Source organism: Pinus tabuliformis, chromosome 7 (assembly GCF_031772625.1).
Source record: "Pinus tabuliformis cultivar Carrire ecotype Pingquan chromosome 7, CPIR1, whole genome shotgun sequence".
Classification (NCBI taxonomy): Eukaryota; Viridiplantae; Streptophyta; class Pinopsida; order Pinales; family Pinaceae; genus Pinus; species Pinus tabuliformis.
The window spans coordinates 978431575-978455251 of NC_142293.1; the positions used below are offsets into that span (position 1 = coordinate 978431575).

At 38.6% G+C, this 23677-nt stretch overlaps 1 protein-coding gene across 1 annotated transcript in view; it reads right to left on the bottom strand.

The window, feature by feature from the left end:
• Positions 1-18468, bottom strand: part of LOC149250882 (uncharacterized) — a 194371-nt gene extending 175903 nt beyond the window's left edge. The window contains exon 1 of the mRNA XM_089453780.1: positions 18387-18468. Within this exon, the coding sequence (XP_089309906.1) occupies positions 18387-18468 (82 nt within the window). The remainder of the gene's footprint in view (positions 1-18386) is intronic.
• Positions 18469-23677: the final 5209 nt, after the last annotated feature.

The following is a 23677-nucleotide window of genomic DNA, read 5'->3' on the forward strand; positions in this document are numbered from 1 at the left end:
TCCAACATGTACATATCATCATCTATACACAACCCCGAATATCCAACATTTACATTTCACCATCTATACCTAGCACTATATATGCAATATCCACACGACACTACATGCACATAAAATAACATATGAAACATGTGCACAACAATAGTACCACACATCCAAAACATTATTATCTTATCCATGCTTGTCGCAACATGTCGCAGACCACACTGCTTTCATTTTGTTGTTCTATCCCTTGGTATAAATCGTCCATAACATAGACATAATATAGTTACATAATATCAACTCATAAACACATGATACTGACCTCATATATATTTTTAGGGCTCCCCTTTGATTCCTCATAAGACTAGGAACCTCTTCATGTCATTTACCTGCATAATCAATCATTCCTCCACAAGGACAATTCCTGATGAACCTGTCAAAATATGACATAGATACACGGATACATACATACATATACATAAACATTAGAATAAACAATAACCATCCATTTACCATAACGAACCCAACCAGTCCAATGAACTATTATAGTCTTACCTTCCATTACACTTACTCATGCACCAGGCTTCATCCGTGTCATACATTACTTGTCATGTACCACACATCTCTCCCTAAGCTCCATCAACTTTTCCTCTTCCTCAAACCAATTCCCAAGAATCAAAACATAAAAGGCAAGCCAAGAAGAAAACAAGAACAAACCATGAAAGCCAATAAAATGACAACGATGCAATAAAGTGACGTAGCTATGCACCATACACAAGAAAAATCTCAAATCAAGCACAAGAGTTGAAAAATACCAAAACAACAAGACTAGCCACATACACCATGACTCAATCCCCATGGTTCCCAAGGAAAGCTCGACCTAAGCCTTCTTCAAAATTTCATGGAAATTTCTTTGCCATGCAATCCCTACATCACACTGTCATAGACCCATATCTGTCAGTGCATAAATAAACATAGAAATACACCAGTTACCTTATCTATATATGCCACACACATTGGTTGCAACTGAACACATCTACACCATCTCTCAAGGGACTCCAATCCCCTTGTTAGATCCACATCTAGCTAATGTGCCTGTCAAGTACATGTTCGGGGTCTAAAACATATCCACATTATGTCAGACAAAATCAAGGTTAAGAGGACTTCCTATATGCAAAGCACTCATTTGTTTAGAATTAGGGTTTCCAAACATAGCCAAAGGAATTCTTGTCCAGTTCCTTCCTTTTACCTTTTTACTTGGTTGCAATTGAGGCTTACTAGTTGTTAGGGTCCAACCCTAACCCCTTTATTTATGTAATAGGGTCGAGTGATATTTATAGTTAGTTAAAGAGTCAATAAAGCATATATTAATAATTGTAAGTAGTTGACCCGCATTTAAAGAAAGGGACCACAGTTAGTTGCAAACGGGCCATAGTATTAGATAGATGGTATTGAGAGAACCATGGTACTGACCCATGGTATTGCATGTATGAATCCTATATAAAGGATAGAGACTCCTCATTGAGGAGGGTCATGTCTTATTTTGTAATTGAGCTCTACTCTATTGGAGGTTGCCCCCTCGAAGAGGTAAGTGAACATTGATTTCATCTATGAATAATAAAATAATTGATGTTTTTCTCATTTTGTTATGTGTTCTGGGTTGTATTTCTTCGTATGTTTGGTATTTTGGCATCTTCTCATAGGTCAAGAGAATAACAAGTGGTATCAGAGAACTTTCCAGGAACAGTGGTATCTTCATTTTTAGAAGAATTTCTTTTAGGATTGAGACGTGTTCTGGCGTCTTTAAACCATGGGATTTGTCATTGAGCGCCTAAACCTGTGGATTTGAGGAGGCATGCATGTAGGAAATAAAAGAGGTGGTCACACTTGTTAGGCTCTCTTGTAACCCTTGTGGGTACCCCTTCAAGTAGTAGCACATTAGACAGAACTGTGCATGGATTGTCTTCCACATACCCTCTGGGTATATCAGAAGTCCCCTAGGCTCACTTGAAACCTTGCCTTAGATAAACCATCAGCCGTCTTGCTGCTACAGTAAACCAAGAACAACACTCAGGGCGATTACTCACGCATATGATAGGGTAGTCGGGTAGTATGGCTAAGGGTATGGTTGATCCTCCTTAGTTAGTACCCTAAAATATTGGGCCGAGTACTACTATTCGACCCTTATGTATATTGTTATCTATAGCACTTGACACTCCTTGAGACCTTAGTTCCCTCGTCTCTTTTTAAGATTGCCCATTATCTTCTTTGCTAGACCATATATAGTAGTTGGGGTTCTGCCGTTGCCACAACAATCAGATCCACCATTTGAGGGTCTACCACCACAATACCTTTCAGATCTAGTAGTTGGGGTTCTTTTTCCACCGCAGTCCAACTCACATTCAATGGTTGAGGGTTTCGCAGGTAGATCTGACCACTTGTGCAGGGAGGCTTGTGGCTCCTATTCTCTGGGGTGATTCTCGCAAGACATTGGGCAGGATTAAGTTTTCTAGAAATTGGCCACTACAGTATTGATAAGCTGGGAGTAAAACTCCATTCGGAGTAAAAAAATAAAAAAAAATATGAGGCCTTTCTAGGACACTTATAAGAGACTTAGCCCATAAGAATTAGGACGACAAGCTGATCGAGGTGGTACCATTCACTTGTCAGCTTCAATTTTCGGGTGGTCCCAATTTTTTTCAAAGTGACGACAAGTGACCAGGATATGTGTATGGTAGAAACTAGAGCTCAAGCCATGGCCAACGAGAATATCGAGAGCCTTGAAAAATAGTTTGCTTCTTTCAAGAGCCTAGCGGACCAGATGCAATAATTAATGGACACATTCACAAATGGAAAGTCGGGGTTGCAATTGGAGGCACATGGGTTTAATGAAGACCTTGAAGGAAAATCTAGCCATAATATTCATTTCCATGGAAATCACCAACATTCCTACCCTCGACCACCTAAGTTGGACATGTACAAATTTGATGGCTCTAATCCGATAGTATGGGTAGAACAAATGGACCAATATTTCATTCTGAATGATATCGTAGATGACGAAACTAAACTACATGTCAGAGGCATTTACTTGGACCAAGAGAGATGGAAATGGTGGTAGTGGAATAAAAAATGCTATCCTGCGAAAATTACTTGGCGAGTGTTCTCAAAATCCATTTGTGACCTCTTTGACCGCGAATCTAATTTTTTGGGTCGTCTTACTAAGCTCTGACAAATAGCCACAGTAAAATACTACATTGCAGCCTTTGAGACTTTGGCCATCAGCATAGAAGGTCTGGGAGATGAATTCTACTTGGAATGTTTTATAAGTGGTCTCAAAGAAGCCATCCAAGCCCATGTCTGGATGCACCACCCACCCACATGGATGGATGCTTGCAAAAATGATATCGAAGTGGAACATGCTTTAGCTGCCCAGTCGCCTCGTCCAAATTTCATAGCCAAGGGATGCCCCACCCAGGCTCAAGGCGCTACCCAAACACTTAAGGTTCAAAAGGTGCCCCCCGTAGAAATGGCTAAAAGAAGAAAATAAGGATTGTGTTACTACTCTGATGACAAATACTCCCCGGGGCATAAATGTAAGGAAATCAAATTCTTCCAAATTGATGTTATGGATCACAGCTCATCTGAGGAAGCCCCACCCATTGAGGGACCAAAGGATGAAGATGAGGACACCCAGCAGGACAATGGGCTCCTAGCTACGCCAGACGAACCAGTTATCTCGCTACATGCTTTGGCAACATTTTTGCGCCCCAAACTCTCAAAATTAGAGGTTTTATTAAACATCGCCCTGTAGTAGTATTGATTTATAGTGGCAACACTCATAAATTTATCCATCAGAGAGTCGCCAAATATTTTCATTGTTTTGTCAGGGAAGTATCTAATTTCCAGGTATATATTGATGATGGGGGGACAATGAAATGTGAAGCCCGCTGCGAAAATATCAAACTTCATATGGGAGATTACCACCTAAAGGCCCACATGTTTTCCATCAACATGGGTGGTTGTGACATTGTCTTGGGTGCTGAATGCACACTAGGCCCAATCGTAATGGATTCCAAGAGTTATTTATGAGTTTTAAGCAGAATGACCACATGCATACCCTCCGTGGAATCCATGCAGGTGTTCCTTCTATCATCAGGTCACATCAAATGGAAAAGTTGTTGAAAAATGGCCATCATGGAGTTATCACCCAATTTAATGCCATCCAGGCCATCAAGCCCACTACTCCTCATATTCATACTGAGATGCAACAGGTCTTAAATCGTCACCAACAGGTCTTTGAAAAACCTAATGAGCTTCCACCCTCTAGAGGGGAACATGATCATAGCATCACTTTGGTCCCAGGGGGACAACTGTTAAATGTGCACCCGTATAGATATCCTTTCACCCAAAAGAATGAAATTGAAAAAATCATCAAGGAACTCCTGGAAGCTAGTGTCATTCATGCTAGTATCAGTCCTTATTCATCACTAGTGGTCATGGTTCTCAAGAAAGATGGGGAAAGGTGCATGTGTCTAGACTTTAGGGCCCTCGACAAGCTCATGGTCAAAGATAAATTCCCTATCCCGGTTGTTAATGATTTTCTAGATGAACTAAATGGTCCTCAATTCTTTACTAAGCTAGATCTTCGCTCGGGCTATCACCAAATACACATGAAAGAAGTAGACATTCCCAAGACTGCTTTCTGAACTCATGAAGGCCATTATGAATTCTTGGTCATGCCATTTGGTCTCTGTAATGCCCCATCCACTTTTTAGAGCCTCATGAATCACCTACTTAAACCATATCTCAGAAAAGTTATCCTCGTTTTCTTTGATGACATTCTCATCTACAACCTCACCTGGGAAAAACATCTTCAGCATGTAGACCTGCTCTTGCAACTGCTCCAGAAGCATAAATTATTTGTCAAATTGTCCAAGTGCTCTTTTGGCATGGAAGAAGTTGAGTATTTGGGCCACATTATGGGTCGTGAAGGTGTTAGGGTGGATCCCAAAAATATCCATGCAATGCAGGATTGGCCCCAACCAAAGACCTTGAAGAGTTTGAGGGGATTCTTAGGTCTCACAAGAATTATGGTTGCATTTGCTAGACCCCTCACTAACCTTCTCAATAAAAATTCATTCCTCCAGACTGATGAAGCACAACAGGAATTTATGGATCTCAAATAGGCCATGTGTTCCACTCCCATATTAGCACTACCCGACCTCACCAAATCTTTTGTGATTTAATGTGATGCTTCAGGTATTGGTATTGGGGTTGTCTTAATGCAGGAAGGTCGACCCTTGGATTTCACCAGTCAACAACTAAGTGGGAAACATTTGGGACAATCTGCCTATGAGAAGGAGATGATGGCCATCTTACATGCAGTAGACACATGACGACCATACTTATCGAGGCGACATTTCCAAATCAGCACAGATCATCAAAGCCTCAAATATTTTTTGGAGCAACGTCTATCCTCACCCCAACAAAATAAATAGCTGGCCAAAATGCTGGGATATGATTATGAGATAATTTACAAGAAAGAGCACAAAAATGTAGTAGCATATGCTTTATCACGCCAATTTGAGGACGACAACACCTTGCTATCAATCTCTCTTCCCGTTCCAGATTGGATTGAAGAAGCCAACAAGGAATGATTTTCACATCCCTCTCTCCCAACTCATTAATAACTTGAGAGAAGATCCTAATTCCAGAGTGGGATACTCTTGGAAGGATGAGATTCTTCACTATAAGGATAAAGTAGTGATATCACTGACATCCACGCCCAAAACACCCATTTTGGCAGAGTTGCACTCATCTCCCACTGCAGGCCATGCAGGATTTTAGACAACTTATGCTCTCACTCGCAGTTCCTTCTTTTGGAAAGGCATGAAAACTGACATTCTTACTTTTGTAGCTGAATGTGATGTGTGTCAATGCCACAAAGGAGAAACAGTCAAGATCCCAGGCACCTTACAACCGTTTCCCATCCTTGCCTCAATCTGGACGGATGTTTCTATGGATTTCATTACTGGTCTTCTGAAGTCAGGCAACAAGTCAATCATCTTGGTGGTTGTGGACATACTTTCTAAATATGCTCATTTTTGTGCCCTACCCACCTATTTACCCCCACTTTTGTGGCTCAAGCTTTCATGGACCATATCTTCAAATTGCATGGCATGCCCACTTCCATTGTGTCTGATCATGACCCGACCTTCACCAGTAACTTTTGGAAAGAAATTTTCAAGCTACAAGGCACACAACTCCAACTAAGTACTTCCTATCATCCCCAAACTGATGGTCAAACTAAAGTAATCAACAAATGTTTGGAGACCTACCTAAGGTGCTTCACTTCAGAAAAGAAACATCAATGGGTACAGTGGTTACCTCTAGCTGAATGGTGGTAGAATACTAACTATCATGATGCTACCAAGATGACTCCAAATGAAGTAGTGTATGGTCAACTCCCACCTTCACCTACTTCTTATATCCCTATACTCTAAGGTGAAAGCAGTGGATCAACTCCTACAGAACCGTGCAACCATGTTAGCCATTCTCAAAGATAATCTCCATCAATCTCAGAATCACATGAAGCAACAAGATGACCAACATTGTTCAGAGCGCACATTTCAAGAAGGGGATCAGGTATTATTGAGGCTGCAACCATACAAGAAAACATCACTCAAAGACAAGGGTTATCAGAAATTAGCTCCAAAATTCTACGGACCTTATCAAATACTTCAACGCATTGGAGAAGTAGCCTACAAGCTAGCCTTGCCACCACCTGCAAAAATCCATCCCGTCTTCCATGTATCATGCCTCAAAAAAGTGGTGGGGAACAATTGCAGAATTCAAACCAGACTACTTGAATTGGATGAAGAAGGTTCACTCTAGCTCCAACCTGAACAAGTCCTTGACACGCGAGAAAAACATCTGCACGGTCGCACAACAAAGGAAGTCCTCCAGAAGATGCGACATGGGAACTAGCCACTATTCTTTAGTAGTTCTCATAGCTTCATCCTTGAGGAAAAGGATGTTTTTTTATGGGGGAGGGCATGTTAGGGTCCAACCCTAATCCCATGTAATAGGGTCAAGTCATAGTTATAGTTAGTTAAAGAGTCAATAAAGCCCGTATTAATAATTGTAAGTGGTTGACCCACATTTAAAGAAAGGGACAAAAATTAGTTGTAAACTGACCGTGGTATTAGATAGATGCTATTGAGAGAACCATGGTACTGATCCATGGCATTGCATGTATGAATCATATATAAAGGATAGAGACTCCCCATTGAGGAGCATCATGTCTTATTTTGTAATCGAGCTCTGCTCTATTGGAGGTCGCCCCCTCGAAGAGGAAAGTGAACATTGCTTTCATCTCTGAATAATAAAATACTTGTTGTTTTTTCTCATTTTGTTTTGTGTTTTGGGTTTTATTTCTTCGTATATTTCGTATTCTGGCATCTTCTCGCAGGTCAAGAACATAACACTAGCACTATCACATCACCCAACTGTTAGTTATATAAACACATCACCTATTACCTTTTCACGCTAATACCAAGCATGTTTCCTGCAATTTCTGACACATGTTCCAAATATTAAGACAATCTTACCTATCAATTTGAAATCAACCTTTATCAAGACTAAAAATCATGTCATAACCCATAGTCAACTCATAGTCATTACACATAATGCTACAACTATCAACTACATTCAAGTACATATCACTTGTCTCAACACCTATGTGTTAGTACAATCATCTTAAAACAATATCATTTGAACACATACTCATATTATGAAATTCATCAAAAATTCAACCAACTTGCAAAAATACCATGTTAAATAAATGAACTAGACACCAAACACTCAAACACCAAATAGATGTCATAATGAAACAGTCAAGCACCAATTAGATGAGGTAAGAAAACTAATACCTTAATGTATCTCAAGGGAGGAAGTCTTGTCTGCACAATCAATCCATTTTAGCACGATATATCTTCACCATATATTAATCCAAACATAAATAAGATCATGATATCCAAGTAATCACTAGCTAGGATGTTTACATCATAACCCATACACAATTATCATTCACACATATGCCAAGTCAATCTATATTAGTACAACACCATATCACAAATATGTCCGCTCATACATGAGTGTCGTAACCCTAACTATCTGCATATGCCAATCCAATTTAGCATCACACATATAACATCAAGATCTTAATGTAATAACCCTAATCATCAAGCTAACTATCATTTAACAAAAACAAGTTAACCTATCATGCTCATCAAAAACATATAACATAATCATCAGTTATATAATATAAAACAACAATAACAATGCATGCTATTAGGGTCCTATAAATTTTTATAGGATTGTTTGATTATTACTGATAATTATTATGTTTGAAATGTTGTAAATAATATTTCACCCTTCAAAATGTTTAAGTATGAAGACTAGGGAGGTGTTTTGTCCTATAAATTTTTATAGGATTGTTTGATTATTACTGATAATTATTATGTCTGAAATGAATAATATTTCACCCTTCAAAATGTTTCTAAGAAGAAGCCAAGTATGAAGACCAGGGAGGTGTTTTGTATAAGAATGGTTAGATCAGATCATTTTGTAGGTGTTTCCATAAAAAAGTGCTCACGAGAAACTTTCTAATAATATATCTGGTGCTTCAAACTGACATTCAGATCAAAGGAAATAGCAAGTTGAAGTCTCCACCAAAAAGCAAAGAAAAAGGCATAAGTGAGAAATCATTTATTTTGAAGTATTAAAATAAATTCAAAAAATAAATGAATAAATCAAAACTCTAAAAAAACATGAATTTTTTTTATTCATTACACGTCACAAAAATCCAAAGTCATATTAAAATGAAGGGTTATAAAATCCAAAAGTCATATTAAAATGAAGGGTCATAAATATGTTTCGACCCCAACCCCTCTGATATTTAACCAATTTGGGGTATTTTTTCACTTTTACCCTCCTTTATAGCTATCACCCTGACGTTTTATCAAACCCCCCTCCTCCTAATACTCTTAGGACTTTACCGCCTTTGAAAACCATTAACCTTACCGCCTTTGAAAACCATTAACCTTATTGTTTTGACTTTTATAAATGTGGAGGGAATCCCCTCCTCCTAATACTCTTACTACTTTACCCCCTTTGAAAACCATTAACCTTATTGTTTTGACTTTTATAAATGTGGAGGGAATGGAATTTCATACGATTATGAAATAAATGCTTTTTGGATGTGAGGTGAGTTAAAGACATGAGGTGAAACAAGATTTTAGAGGAAATTTAGAAATGGAAGGCTAAGTGGGTGAAATGAAATGACATGCAAAGGAGTAAAATAATTTTACATCTATATGTAAAAATAAATTCATGGGTGCAAGAAAATAAATTCATGAGAGAAAATAAAAGGGAAATTTTGATCATATGAAAGTAATGTACAGGTGAGAAAAATGAGCTTCATGTAAATGAGTTTTACGAATAGGAGGATATGTAAAATAAGACTTACAAATGTAAAAATAATTTACAGGTATATGGTGAAATTGATTTACAGTTGCAAGTGAAACACATGGAAATCCATCCAAAGATTTACAAGAGTAAAAGGAAATTTACAGGGGAAGGTAAAAGGAGAAACACGACATGTTTTTTCAAAACAACACACGGATTTGGATTCAAAAACATAATGGATTTATAAATTATTCTAATAAATACTTTGAATTTTGAATTTCATTTAAATATTTGGAAATATTAATCTAAATATATAAATCCAAATATTTTGTGACAAAACAAAGTATTCGAAAGATGATGAATAAGACAATGCACAATCAGTCATCAGATCTCCATAAGGAAATCAACAACATGTTGCTATTTTTTAGGTGAAGTCCTCAACATCCAACTTTGATAATAGTTCCAGCAGCCTCAACAGTTTCAGATTTCCTAGATTTTGGTTCTATTTTTGTAATAAGTTTGAAGATATTTTTTGTAATTAATTCTAGATATTTTCCACTCAAAGTTTTTTGTAATAATTTTTATAAATACTTCATAATTTGAAGTAATAGAGGTTGAGATTTTTTTGAAGAGAAGTTGCTCAGAGAGCAACCACTGATCAGATTTTCAGTAATGCGTGCCATCATTATAGGATTATTGTGTCATTTTCATTGGTGAAGTGAATTTATCCTTGTTAATTTGTTTACTCTTTGTTATACATATGTTATTCCTAAGATCTGAATTATTTTACAGAAAGTTGATGAACATAATTTGTTGAAAGATACACTCTGATTCTGGTTGTGAATAATTTCTATGTTTTGAAAATGAATCTCTTTCTCCTCCTCCATGCCATAGATCTCAAAAGGATCTAATGAACTGCCTACGCTTTCCTGTAAGTTTATCCTGTAAACTTTGACTTTGATCAATCTAAACCTAACTCCATTGCCCAATGGTCTAATTTCCACTATCTCAACCCTACAACACAAAAACCCAAATATGAAATTGATAACTAGCCTAACCTAACTCCATTGCCCAATGGCCTAATTTCCACTATCTCAACCTTACAACACAAAAACCCAAATATGAAATTGATAACTAGCCTAATATATTCAGTTAAAGAAAGCTAAATTATAAAGAGAGATCCATCTCTAAATTATAAAGAGAGATCCCTCTCTGAAATTGGCAGGGCTAGATCCCAGCTTCCAAAGTGGTTTTGTGGTTACCTTTGCAATTATTTCTCAGCCTTATTAAATTACAAAGTGCTAACATTATGGGAAAAACGGTTTCATTTTCCCTAAGAAAAACTATTAAGTTCATATTTGACTCTTGATGGTGGACAACAAGGCTAAATCACCTGGTGACTCCATGTTCAAGAATCCAAAGCTCAAAGATTTCATGGTGAATCCATTGTAAAAAAAAAATCTAGATTGTAGAACACTCATGGTGACTCCATTATGTGAAGTTTTGTAATTTCATAGATTATTGTTGATTATTTTCAAAATGAGTTCAAGAATAGAACTGCTCCTATGGATAGATATAGTATCTCTAAGTTTCTGCATCACATGCCTTGCATAGATTGGAAATCATATTTTCCAAAGTTCAAAGATGAGAAAGGTAATAATGTTACTTTACATCTTATCAAATTCCATATGCATTTACAGAGGCTTCATGTGGAATATCAACAAAAAGAAAAAGAAAAATTGCATATGCACTTTTCTGTCACTTAATTTAGCAGTTGATATCAGTTATTAGAGTTAGTAGATGTGATGAATAAGCTCCACTCTTTGAGAAATATTTTTAGTTTTAAATAGATGTACAACTTTCAGTTCAGTGTGTATTTTAGAATTCAGTGTGCATAATCGTTTTGATTTCAGTTTGAAGATTTTCAGAGGTTTTATAATATAGCAGGTTGCAAATTTTGGATCAGCCCAATGGATAAGGCACTGGTTTGCAAATTCAGAGATTTGTGATTTTTTATGCCCCACGGGGCCAACATACCCAGTTGGAGATTACCTTAGGGTCCTATAAATTTTTATAGGATTGTTTGAATATTACTGATAGTTGTTATTTTTGAAATGTTGTAAATAATATTTCACCCTTCAAATTATTTCCAAGGAGAATCCAAGTATGACTATCAGGGAGGTGTTTTGTATAGGAATGGTTGGATCATATCATTGTGTAGGTGTTTCAATAAGAAAGTTCTCAGGACCATCTTCCTAACGATATATCTGATGCTTCAAACTGACATACGGATCAAAAGTTGAAGCCTGGACTAGAAATGAGAAATCATTTATTTTGAAGTATTAAAATAAATTCAAAAAATAAATGAATAAATAAAAACTCTAAAAAAACATGAAAAATGTGTTTATTCATTACATATCAGTAAAAGCCTAAGTCAAAACCTATGGCCCACCTTGCACTCTTAATTCCCCAGTGTTAAAGGCCTCGAGAGGTGTGCATATTAAATGAAAGGTTATAAATATGTTTTGGACCCCAATCCCTCCAACATTTAACCAAAGAGAGGTCCGAAAAGTGGTTTTCACTTTTACACTCCTTTATAGCTGTCAACCTCACGTTTTATGGAACCCCCTCCCCTTAAACCTCTTAGTACCTTACCCCCTTCGAAAACCATTAACGTTTTATGGGACCCCCTCCCGCTAAACTTCTTACTACCTTACCCCCTCCGAAAACCACATTTTATGGGACCCCCTCCCCCCAAACCTCTTAGTACCTTACCCTCTCAAAAACCCATTAACTTTTTATTGGACCCCCTCACCCCTAAACCTCTTACTACCTTACCCCCTCCGAAAACCATAAACCGTATTGTTTTTACTTCTATAAATGTGGAGGGAATGGAATTTCATAAAATTATGAAATAAATTCTATGTGGATGGGAGGCAGGGTGAAAGAGATGAGGTGAAACGCAATTTCAGAGGAAATCCAAGGATGGAAGCCTAAGTGGGTGAAATGAAATGACATGCAAAGGAGTAAGCTATATGGGTGAAATGAAATTGCTGGAAAAGGAGTAAAATAGTTTTGCGATCATACGAAAGTAATGTACATGTGAGAAAAATGAGCTTCATGTAAATGAGAAGTAATGTACATGTGAGAAAAATGATCTTCATGAGCTTCATGTAAATGAGTTTTATGAATAGGAGGATATGTAAAATAAGAATTACAGATGTAAAAAGAATTTAGAGGTATATGGTGACATTGATTTAGGTGAAACAACACAAGGTTTTGGAATCCAATAAAAGGAAATTTACAAGGGAAGGTAAAAGGAGAAACAAGACATGGGTTTTGAAAACAACAAATGGATTTTTGAAAAACATGATGGATTTATAAATCATTCTAATAAATACTTTGAATTCTGAATTCTGAATTTCATTTATTCAAAATATGATGAATGAGACAATGTACAACCACTCATCAGTTCTCCATAAGGACATCAACAACGTGCTACTATTTTACAGGTCCAATCATCAGCATCCTTCTGCTATTTTAAGTCCAGTCATCAATGCTCTGTTGTTATTTTTCAGGTCGAGTCATCAACAATTATCCTTGAAAATAGTACCAATAGCTTCAACAATTTAATATTTCCTAGATTTGGGTTATATTTTTGTAATAAGTTTGAAGATATTTTTTGTAATTAATTCTAGATATTTTCCACTCAAAGTTTTTTGTAATAATTTTTATAAATACTTCATAATTTGAAGTAATAGAGGTTGAGATTTGTTTGAAGAATAGAACTAGTATTGTAAAGCTGCTCACAGAGCAACCATTGATCAGATTTTCAGTAATACAGTGCCATCATTACAGGATTCTTGTGTCATTTTCATTGGTGAAGTGAATTTCTCCTTGTTAATTTGTTTACTCTTTGTTATACATATTTTATTCCTAAGATATGAATTATTTTACAGAAAGTTGATGAACAAAATTTGTTGAAAGATACAATTTGATTCTAGTTGTGAATAATTTCTATTTTTTCTAGCGAAAATTAAAAACAAAATTCTTAATACCTCTACTTTTAATTAGATTGTTGAATCTTTTTCTTCTCCTCCATGCCATAGATCTTAAAGGATCCAATGAAATTGCCTACCCTTCCCTGTAAGTTTAGCCTGTAAACTCTACATTTGATCAATCTAAACCTGTGACTCCATTGCCCAATGACCTAATTTCCACTATCTCAACCCTACAACACAAAAACCCAAATCTAAAATTGATAACTAGCCTAATATATTCATTCAAACAAAGCTAAATTATAAAGAGAGATCCCTCTCTGAAGCTGAAGGGGCTAGATCCCAGCTTCCAAAGTGGTTTTGTGGTTACCTCTGCAATTATTTCCCAGCCTTATCAAATTCCAGAGTGCTAACACATACAACTACAGGTTGCAATCATTCTTGACTATCTGACACATGTGCATGTAACTACACTAATCAGCTAACACCTATCATGAATACAACCTTAACATCAAAGAAACATGTACATAAACTTAATATATATAACCCTAATGCATATAAAAATTCTTAATTTACATACCTGCATGTCAACATACAATACATGTATGACGATCTTCTCTTACCCCAAAGCCTAATGTTGTAACCTCATTATAATGATTTGCATCTCTTGCACTATCTCAGCCGACACATTAGCATCATAATGTACCAATATCACCTTGATGACCTAAATTTCATACCATGACTTTAGAAGGCATGTTTGACCTACTATTTATGCATAACTATAACCAAGACCATTCATGCATGACAACTGCATATAGACATATAGCACATGAGCACCAAACCATATACACTTAATTCTAGCTAGAGTCCAGTCATCAATGCATGACCATATCAACTACACAAGCCATGACCTCATGCATGATAACAATTATTACTCCATTGTACACATTGCCACATGCAACCATCAACATGCATAATCAATGCCTAAACAACGACACATATGCATGAATGCATGTAGTCAAGGATAAGCAATCAATTCTTGTAACCAATCTACAAGACTAATACATGTAATCAAACATACAAGAATGTAACCTAACATACAAGGAGGTGATCAAGTTGCATGTAATCATGTAACCAGTCATATACTCTTGACAATGCATTCCACAAAATCAACATCCAGTTCCTAATGAAAACCTTAATACAATCATGATCAATCATTATGTAATGCAACAAGCACATGGAATGCAAGTGTAAGAGACACACATGCAAGTGACATGCATGCATGACCAATAAATTTTTTGATCAGTTGTCATTGATGTCAACCCAAGTAGCACCAAGGGCTACCTTGATCTTTCATGTGCATTTTGACTTGAAAAATTACCCCTATTTTGAGACAAGGATCTTATACATGGATTCCACTCGTTGAGATGTTTCCGTTGATATATGGCACACCACGTAATTCTTCATAGTTTGAGAGATATCCATGTTTGAAGTTAGTAACCCCAGTTAGTGGGCTAAAACCCCATAGGGTTGTGGCATGGCACTCACCATTGGTTGTGGTCATTGAATATTCAATAATTAATAATGTTTTAAGCTCCTAAAATCTCTCCAACTTTCAATTGTTGAAGACGCTCTCAACTAAGCATTTCTATAACTTGTGACCCTCATATCCTCCTCATGTAAGCACTTTTAAATGAACTAACTTGTGAGAAGACCTCTGCAAATTTTCAACCCTCATGAGCTTCTAATGCAACATCTATTGTAGGGAGTTTAACATTTCGTTGAGGTATAGTTAAGGCACAAAATTATGATCAAGTTTGAAGGTATGTTTTGAAGCAAGTTTAGAGCCTTGGATTCTAGGATTTCACTGCTTCAAACAGGTCATCGTGGAGTTTTGGCTATACCATTTTTTATATGAATCTTTAGAAGCTGAAAGTAAAATCCATTGGAGCTGAAATTTTGATGAAGCACGTGACCAAATTTCAGATCTTGGTTTGCTACAATTTTGTACATATTATCTAAGGAAGTTAGGGTTTTTGTAGGCTGCCAAATTCCATGTCAATCCGGTGATCTCGGGAAAAGGTCATAACTTTCTCTTTGAGCATTAGATTCAAATTTCGTAAATAGTGAGAAAAAGAGGACAAATGTTTTTTGTTGGATATCATTTTTAGGGCTAAAGGTTGAAAACACAACACATGGAACTTCGTATAAGTTAAATATACTAATCCAGTCTATCATTCGGCCATCGTGGGAGATTGGCTATAAAATTTTCTTGAAGAATCCAATATCGATCAGACCTGTGGGGTTGGAAAGAGGACTAAGAGAGATACCACAAGACAACATTTCAAACCTTGGAGATCTGCAATTACATAGATACAATAGATTCAATATTGAGATCCTAGAAGGCAAGAAAATGTATGCATTCAAGGATCACTGTAGTAAGGACCACACATCAACAATCAAGGGTAAGTCTACTATAGAAAGGTATGTACGATTAGTGTTTTCATTTTAATTTTGAGTATCATCTTTGACATATTTTTTTCCAGACAACGTAAGTATATTTGTTTGTATTAGTTTGGGTCTTGCTTGTTAATGCATATGCAGGAAGGATGACACTTTAGAGAAACTCAGACACATACTAAAAGGACATGCAATGCCAAAGTACCATTACTTGAAGTAAGCACAACATTAACTCAGCATATGCAAGTGATCCAAGAATCAATTTCAAGTCAAGTGTTAGGTCTTGTCAAAAAGCCATTGTTGTAAAAGAGTCATCATTGAAAGACTCATTATTGTAAAAGAGTCAATCTTCCTAGAGTCAAAGAGGTATTGTTGGGAGGTATAGGAGTCACTATTGGGATGATGTCATGGTTGGGTTGCAGGTCATTATGTGATTGGGTATTCGTTCAAGTACATGAAGTCACCTAGAGGTTGTAGCTTGTGAACACTTTAGGGTGGTAGGTTGGTATAGGATGTTGGGGCATCCATTCAGTTGACTACTGAAGAAACCAGGGCATTGAGGCATCCTCCCAATGGGAGCTGGAGAAGAATGCTTGTCTAGAACTGTAGGAATTTCTAAATTTCATTTTAGTTGGGGCTGAATATTAAAGAATTTATTAGAAAATCATTTGGTGGTTTTTGAATCGAAGGGGGTTTTCCACCTAAAATTATTGTGCCTATTTTCTTCTTTTGTTTATTGTTGTTACTAGATAAACATTAATAATAATTGAAGATTAGCTAATTCTTTGAAAATATTTAAAAGTGCTAATTGCTAAGGAATATTGATTTACCCCACCTCTAATTATTTCCAACAAACATTCACTCAAGGAGAATGCAACCACGCTCTGATACCACTATGTGGTGTTGGGCATGGAATTCCCCCATAACATGTTTTGGGGCTCAAAGCCGAAGTTTTGAGTAATATTGTTGTAAAGACTCTGTGAATTGCGAGCGCAGAGCATGGATTGTATGTTAGAGTCATAGGGTTGTCCACCCTAAGTTTTGAATGTAATGTCGGCCTACCCATGGTCTGCAGACCATGGGATTGTATAAATAGAGCGAGGCTCTATGTTGTAAAATAATGAATGGATTAATGGAATTGGATAGATAGAATAAGAAAGCGAGCATAGAGTAAGAATATAAGTATCTTGGGTCGTAGTAGTAGGAAGAGGCTCTGCAGCTGAGTGTGCAGAGGCCTAGTAGAGTCTATAGCTAAGTGCGCGGACCCCTGCAGATGAGTGCGTAGGGTAGAGTTGAGTCTGTAACCGAAGGAAGAAAATAATAAAGATAAGTTTTATCTGAATCTTGTGTATTTGTTCTCAGTTATTACATGTTTAATATTACTTGCAATTATACTGTATATTTACTGCGCGCACTTACATGAATTGTGAATATTGTTAAGTATAACTAAAAGTGTATAAATAAGTTCAGTTAATCACCTAATATCAGGATGTGAGTAAGGACTAGGGTAATAACACTGATTGAGCCTCGAGTAGGCTGCGCGAAGGCAACATCTCAGGCTACGAGGTATAGGTAAGCGCGTGTAGTGATGTGCGCGCAGGGTCGAACTGCAGACCACTTGATACCATCAGACATCTACAGGGTGCAGAAACCTAGTTCTAACACCCTCCCATACCACTTAGGGTGAGACCTCAGTTCGTTCTCCATGGATTGTTGTCAAAAGGGCCAGTAGTACTGAGATTTGTTTGGGTAAATCACCACTGAACCTAGGTTAGGCCCCAACAAGCCAACAAATGGTTCCGTTGTAGGGATGAGGATCTGCATAAGGGATATCTGATGTCATGTCACTGGAATCCAACAAAGAAAGAAATTGAAGGGTGGTTGGACAGGAATATTCATGAGTTCGCGGCACAGGAAAATAGGAATATGCGAGTATCAAAGGAACAGTGGTTAGAGCTCTACTTATATATGGAAATCCACGAAATTTTATTTGCGTCCTTCCGCTTTGAGCTATACGAGTGGATCATGAAGCTAGCAGACAGTTAGGGAAGGTGTAGGCTTGACAAACCAATTGTGTGGACTCTGGAATTGGTACGTAGACTAGGAGCATCAGAAGATAAGATTTCACGCACTGTGGACCATTGGCTCAATCAAATTATAGGTGGATTTATCACCGAGTTCGTGGTAGATACAACCATCAGCTACAGTGAGGCGGAACATCGCTTCCTCAAGGGACTGCGAGGTAAGTACATTAAATCATTAACCACTTGAATCAAAATGCTATTGTGTGAAAAACGAGTTATGCGAATAAATTTATGTTTGGGACGATGCAAAGTGGGAGGATCTATAGAAACAAAGGTAGCGCAGAGATATAAAATAGCCCCTTGATTTTGCCCTGATGGGAAAGTGAGGAAGAGCTCACGAAAGTTTCTCCAAGAAGCATGATCAGTGAAATAAGGTAGAAAATTCCGCGCATACCAACCCCACCTACGCCGCCACCAGTTTCACCATCATCACCCCCATCTCTACCCACACCACCTCCGCCACCACCATAGTTCATTATGGTGAGCGCGATCAAACTTCTGGTATTTAGAGGAGTAGAGAATGAAGATCCTAACCAATTTTGGTTCATAGTAAGGGCTGTATGGGAAGCACAAGGAGTCGTGGATGACAATATAAAGAAGGCAACACTGGTAAGCGCATTGTAGGATCGCGCACTAACATGGTACATTAAGCATTCTAATGACCATCCAAACACAGGAATCACAGATATCCAGGCTACGCTGAACAGGGAATTTAGTAGGCCAAAATCAGAGACACAATCGATTATAAGGTTTAAGGAAATTGTGATGCTTTTAGGCGAGCCCCATGGGATCTAGACCAGAGACTGAAGAGTATGATTCACAAAGCCAACATGACCTTGATGGATGGAGAACACCACGCATGGTTTGTAGCGTCACTAACACCACATTTAAGGATGGAGATGTCTCAACAAAAGCTATCCACCCAGGCTGAAGCTTTGGAGATTGCAATGAGATTGCACGAGACCCCTATACAAGATCCTGGTCTGGGAGTCCAACAAATCCACGCGCAACTACAAAATTTGTTTCTGGAAATGTAGAGTTTGAAACAAGACAGGACACCTCAATCAGATGCGTGTGAGGAGATATGGTGCATAAAATGCAAAGGCTAGGGGCATGGCAAGGACCACTGTCCTGTTTTCGTGAATTACTTGGAGGGAGGAGGGCCGATGCCGTTAAGACCAGAGGCATATGCAGGACTGAGCAATTATAGGAGGAAATCACATTATAGATAACTGTCACCTATTGTAGAAGCATACGCAAATGTCCTAGCAATTGTTCTGTAATTTCTGCAGGTTGGTAGGCCATGATGAGCAAACCTACAGAAGTTACGAGTTGATGATGGATAGGACCCCCTACCTATAGAGTGCAGACCAAAATGCGAGCCCTCAATTCGAATGCAAATATGGCGCGTGCTGGATTTCAGGGGCACAGATGAGGTCGAGGTGGAATGGGACTAGGAAGGGGTCGCAAACAACTAATTTGTCACAATTACGGAGGGCAGGGCACTATGCCCATGATTGTATGAATTTGATGAGAGCATCATGTTTATACTGTACCCAATTTGATCATGAGATGGAGGATTGCCCTACACTAATATCGAGGTTGCGCGATAAAGGAGTACTCCAGCCTCCCCCAACTTAGAATCTACAAATGATGAGGTTTGAGCTACACGAAGAGGACCCGAATGTAAACATAGTGCCTCAAAGTGGTATCACAACCGGAGATGACAAAGGTAAGCAACTAAAAGAAAGTGTGTGGGTTCGCAAGGCTACTACAAAGGAACCTGAATTTGATTTGAAGGTCGTGAAGGAGACATTCATGGAAGCTAAGAAGAGCTTCACAGAGGTCTCCACTTTAGGTAGTAAGGATCAACTAGAACCAGGGATGGATCCTTCAATGCTCACTACCTTTTTGGAGACATGCATGAAACTGCTACGCAATACCAAGGCTATAAAGGGATTGTAGGAACTTATCACTAGGTGCGTCGGGTCAGGAGAACTGTGTGAAGTCCAGAAACTTGGAAAGCGTGCATTGCAAACAAGAAGGGAAATGGGATTGACTGCGCAAATTGGAGAGTACGAAATGGATCAAGTAATTATGGATCTTGGATTAGATGCGAATGTATTGGAAAAAAAAACATGGGAACACATGGGAAGAGCCACGCTACAATGGTCTCCTATTCAATTTTGAATGGAAAACCAGTAGAAGACCCTACCGATGGGAAGATTCAGGGGATAATAGTAGATATCAAAAGTGCTAACGCGTTGGCAGATTTCGAAGTGATAGATATTTTCAATGACAACAATCCCTATCCCGCGCTACTGGGAATAGATTGGGCCACTGATATGAACGGAGTAATAAATATAAAGAAGTGAAAAATGATTTTTGAGAAAAATTCATTATGCGTAGTGATACCTTTAGACTCTGTGGAAGGAGCGTGCTACACAAAACTGATGCATGATGATGATAGTCATGACGATCTTGACTGTATCTACAAGATAACCGCTCGAGAGTAGGATTGGGTGAATCCAACAGCAGATGGTAGGATTTTGTGGGAGCCTGAAATCTCCTACACTTCGGATTCAGATGAAGAGATAGAGCGATGGTAGAATCGATTACACGAAGTAACCATTCTCAATTGCAACATGATGGTAAGATCACTGCGCTGCGTGACAACAAAGATAAGGGATTTGCCTAGGTACGACGGGTTGACAATGGTGGATGAATTCCTGAACGAATGTGAAAGTGAAGTGCTAGAACAACAAAGGTTCGATGCTCTAAAATGGGCACTGTGCGCTACGCCCGCAAGGTGGTGGGGTATGCACCAAAAGAGTTTTGAGGATTGGTGTGAATGGAAGGATGATGCACTTACAATTTGGGAAACCATAGATGTGGCTAGCAGACAAGTATGATGGATGAGATGATCCACATACACACCTTGTGAAATGGACCTGGGCCTACGAGGAAGAGCCACAACCTGAATAGGTGCATTTGTTCTATCATTGCCTGGATGTCATACCCATGAATTGGTATACTGAGACAGAGCTCCGCCATAGTACAAGCGAATGGGATATTTTGCACGAGGGATTTATGTTAACTTTCATGTTTGAAGATCATTCATGGGATATTGTTGATGATGTGCTACAAGCAGTAAAAGAAGCTATCTTCAAAATACCCCAGGAGGCAATAGAAGTTCTTCAGCCAAAATGGGCGACACGGCTGAGTTCCACGCTGGAGTGTTACAATGTAAATGTTGAGGAGGATGATGAGGATCCATAAAATATTAACATCCCAGAAACAAAAGGTTGTCATGAGGTTCGAGGAACATTGATTAAGGACCCTGACATCATCGCGCCGCTAAAACAAAGCAGGTAAACATTGGAACGGAGGCAGAACCAAAGTATGCAACACTTGGGGACTATTGGGATGATGCCATGGTAGATAAGGTCGCGGAGTTACTTCGCGAATATCAAGACTTATTCCTGACCAAAATTACGGACTTAAAAGGGATCTTTTGTGACTTAAGAATGATGATCACCCTAAAACCCGACGTGAAGCCAGTCAAGTAGAGGCCTTATCGCTTGAATCCTAAGTACAAGGAAAAGGTTCGCGTAGAGTTAGACAAAATGTTCGCCTTAGGAATTATTGAGCCAGTGGAAGAATCCGACTGGGTGAGTCCTATGGTAGTCCGGGAGAAAAAGTAGAAGGGTGAAATAAGAATATGCATGGACCTTAGGAAGCTGAATGATGCCTATGTACACGATCCATTCCCAACACCGTTCACAGATGAGGTGTTGGAAAATGTTAGCGGACAATAAGCATACTCGTTCATGGATGGGTTCTCGGGGTACCACCAGATCAAAATCACGCTAGAAGATAGGAGAAAAACAACCTTCGCAACAGAATGGGGATGCTTCCAATACATTGTCATGCCGTTTGGATTGAAGAACGCACTAGCCATCTTTTCACGCATCGTTGTTGCTGCATTCAAAGTATACATCCACAAGATCTTGGAGGTCTATCTGGATGATTGGACATATTTGGATTGGTTAAGCACCATGTAGCAAGCTTATGCTTGATTCTAGATACTTGCCGATGACACCAGATTGCACTGAACCTTAAGAAGTGGACATGTTTGGTTCCATTTGGGAACCTGTTGGGATATGTGGTCTGCAAACAAAGGCTGATGGTCAACCCTACGAAGAATGCTATTATTCTAAATTTAGAAGCACCACGAAGTGTTAAACAGCTGCGCACTACCTTGGGACACATAGGGTACTATAGGAAGTTCATCAAATACTATGCCCAAATAACAACGCCGATGGAAAAGCTATTGAAAAAGGAAGTTACATTTTGCTAGAATGACGATTGCATGAAGAGTTTGGATTTTCTAAAGGGGAAATTGGCCTCCGCTCCAATCTTGGTCTTCCCAAAATGGGATGTGGAGTTTCATGTACATGTAGATGTGTCGTGTATTGCGCTGGGACAAGTACTCACACAGGAGGGCGTGGAGGGTGTAGATCAACCTATCATGTTTGCAAGTCAAAGATTATCTAAAGTCGAGAAGAACTATTCCACCATCGAGCACGAGGGGTTGGAAATGGTGTATGCACTCCAAAAATACCGACATTATTTTCTCGAAGGACATTTCAAGATGTATACCGACCATTCCACACTAAAATACTTGGTCAATAAGCCTATGTTGGGGGGGTGCATATGCAGGTGGCTGTTATTGTTCTAGGAATATGATTTTGAGGTCATAGTCAAGACGGGACACCTGAACGTAGGAACAAATCATTTATCGCGCATTGAGATGGGTGACGAACCCACTAATGTAGAGGAAGGATTACTTGATGCATAACTCTTTGCGGTGCACGTCGTAGATGGGCACTTCGAATATATAATCCATTTTTTGACAACAAGGATTGCGTCGAAGGAATACTCCGTCCAACAGAAGAAGGAATTGGTGGTGCGCAGGGTAGATTTTTCTGTCACCACGAGGCACCTATACAAAATGGGAAATGATGAGATATTGCAAAGATACGTACCTGAATTTGAACAGAGTGAGATCCTCATGGAAGCACATAGGGATGCTGCAGGAGGACACTATGCAGGATGCGCTACTGCACAGAATATTCTTCGCGCAGGGTTATGGTAGCCAACCTTGCAATAGGATTCGAAAGCACATTGTAAGGCCTGCGATATATGTCAAAGGACGGGAAAACCATCGCGAAGGGATGAGATGTCTATTACACAACAATTTGTCACCGTTTGTCACTGTCCCTATTACCCCCTCACCTGCACATTAGAGGACTCATTCTGAGACCTGTGAGAAGTGACATGACCTGAAACCACTTGCATCATATTCCTCTAAATATGAGCTTTATGTGCCCTGAAGACATCTCCTGCAAAGTATCCATGAAAAAAACTCTTTTTGCATTAGCGTGGGTCCACAGTTCACTACTCGCGCCAATGAGGGAAATCCTCTAAAAAGGGCATGCCATTGGCGCTCTGTCCCAGAGTCGCACTCGCGCCAACCAAATTGAGTAAAGTTTTTAACCAACAAGCTCCTGAAGGTTCTCTTCAACCCATTCACCAACTGAATCTATGTTGAGCTAGGATGGTTTGGCTTCGAATCTCCATAGAAGGGAAAGTGGTTTGCCACCTTTCATGGAAGTTTCCAAG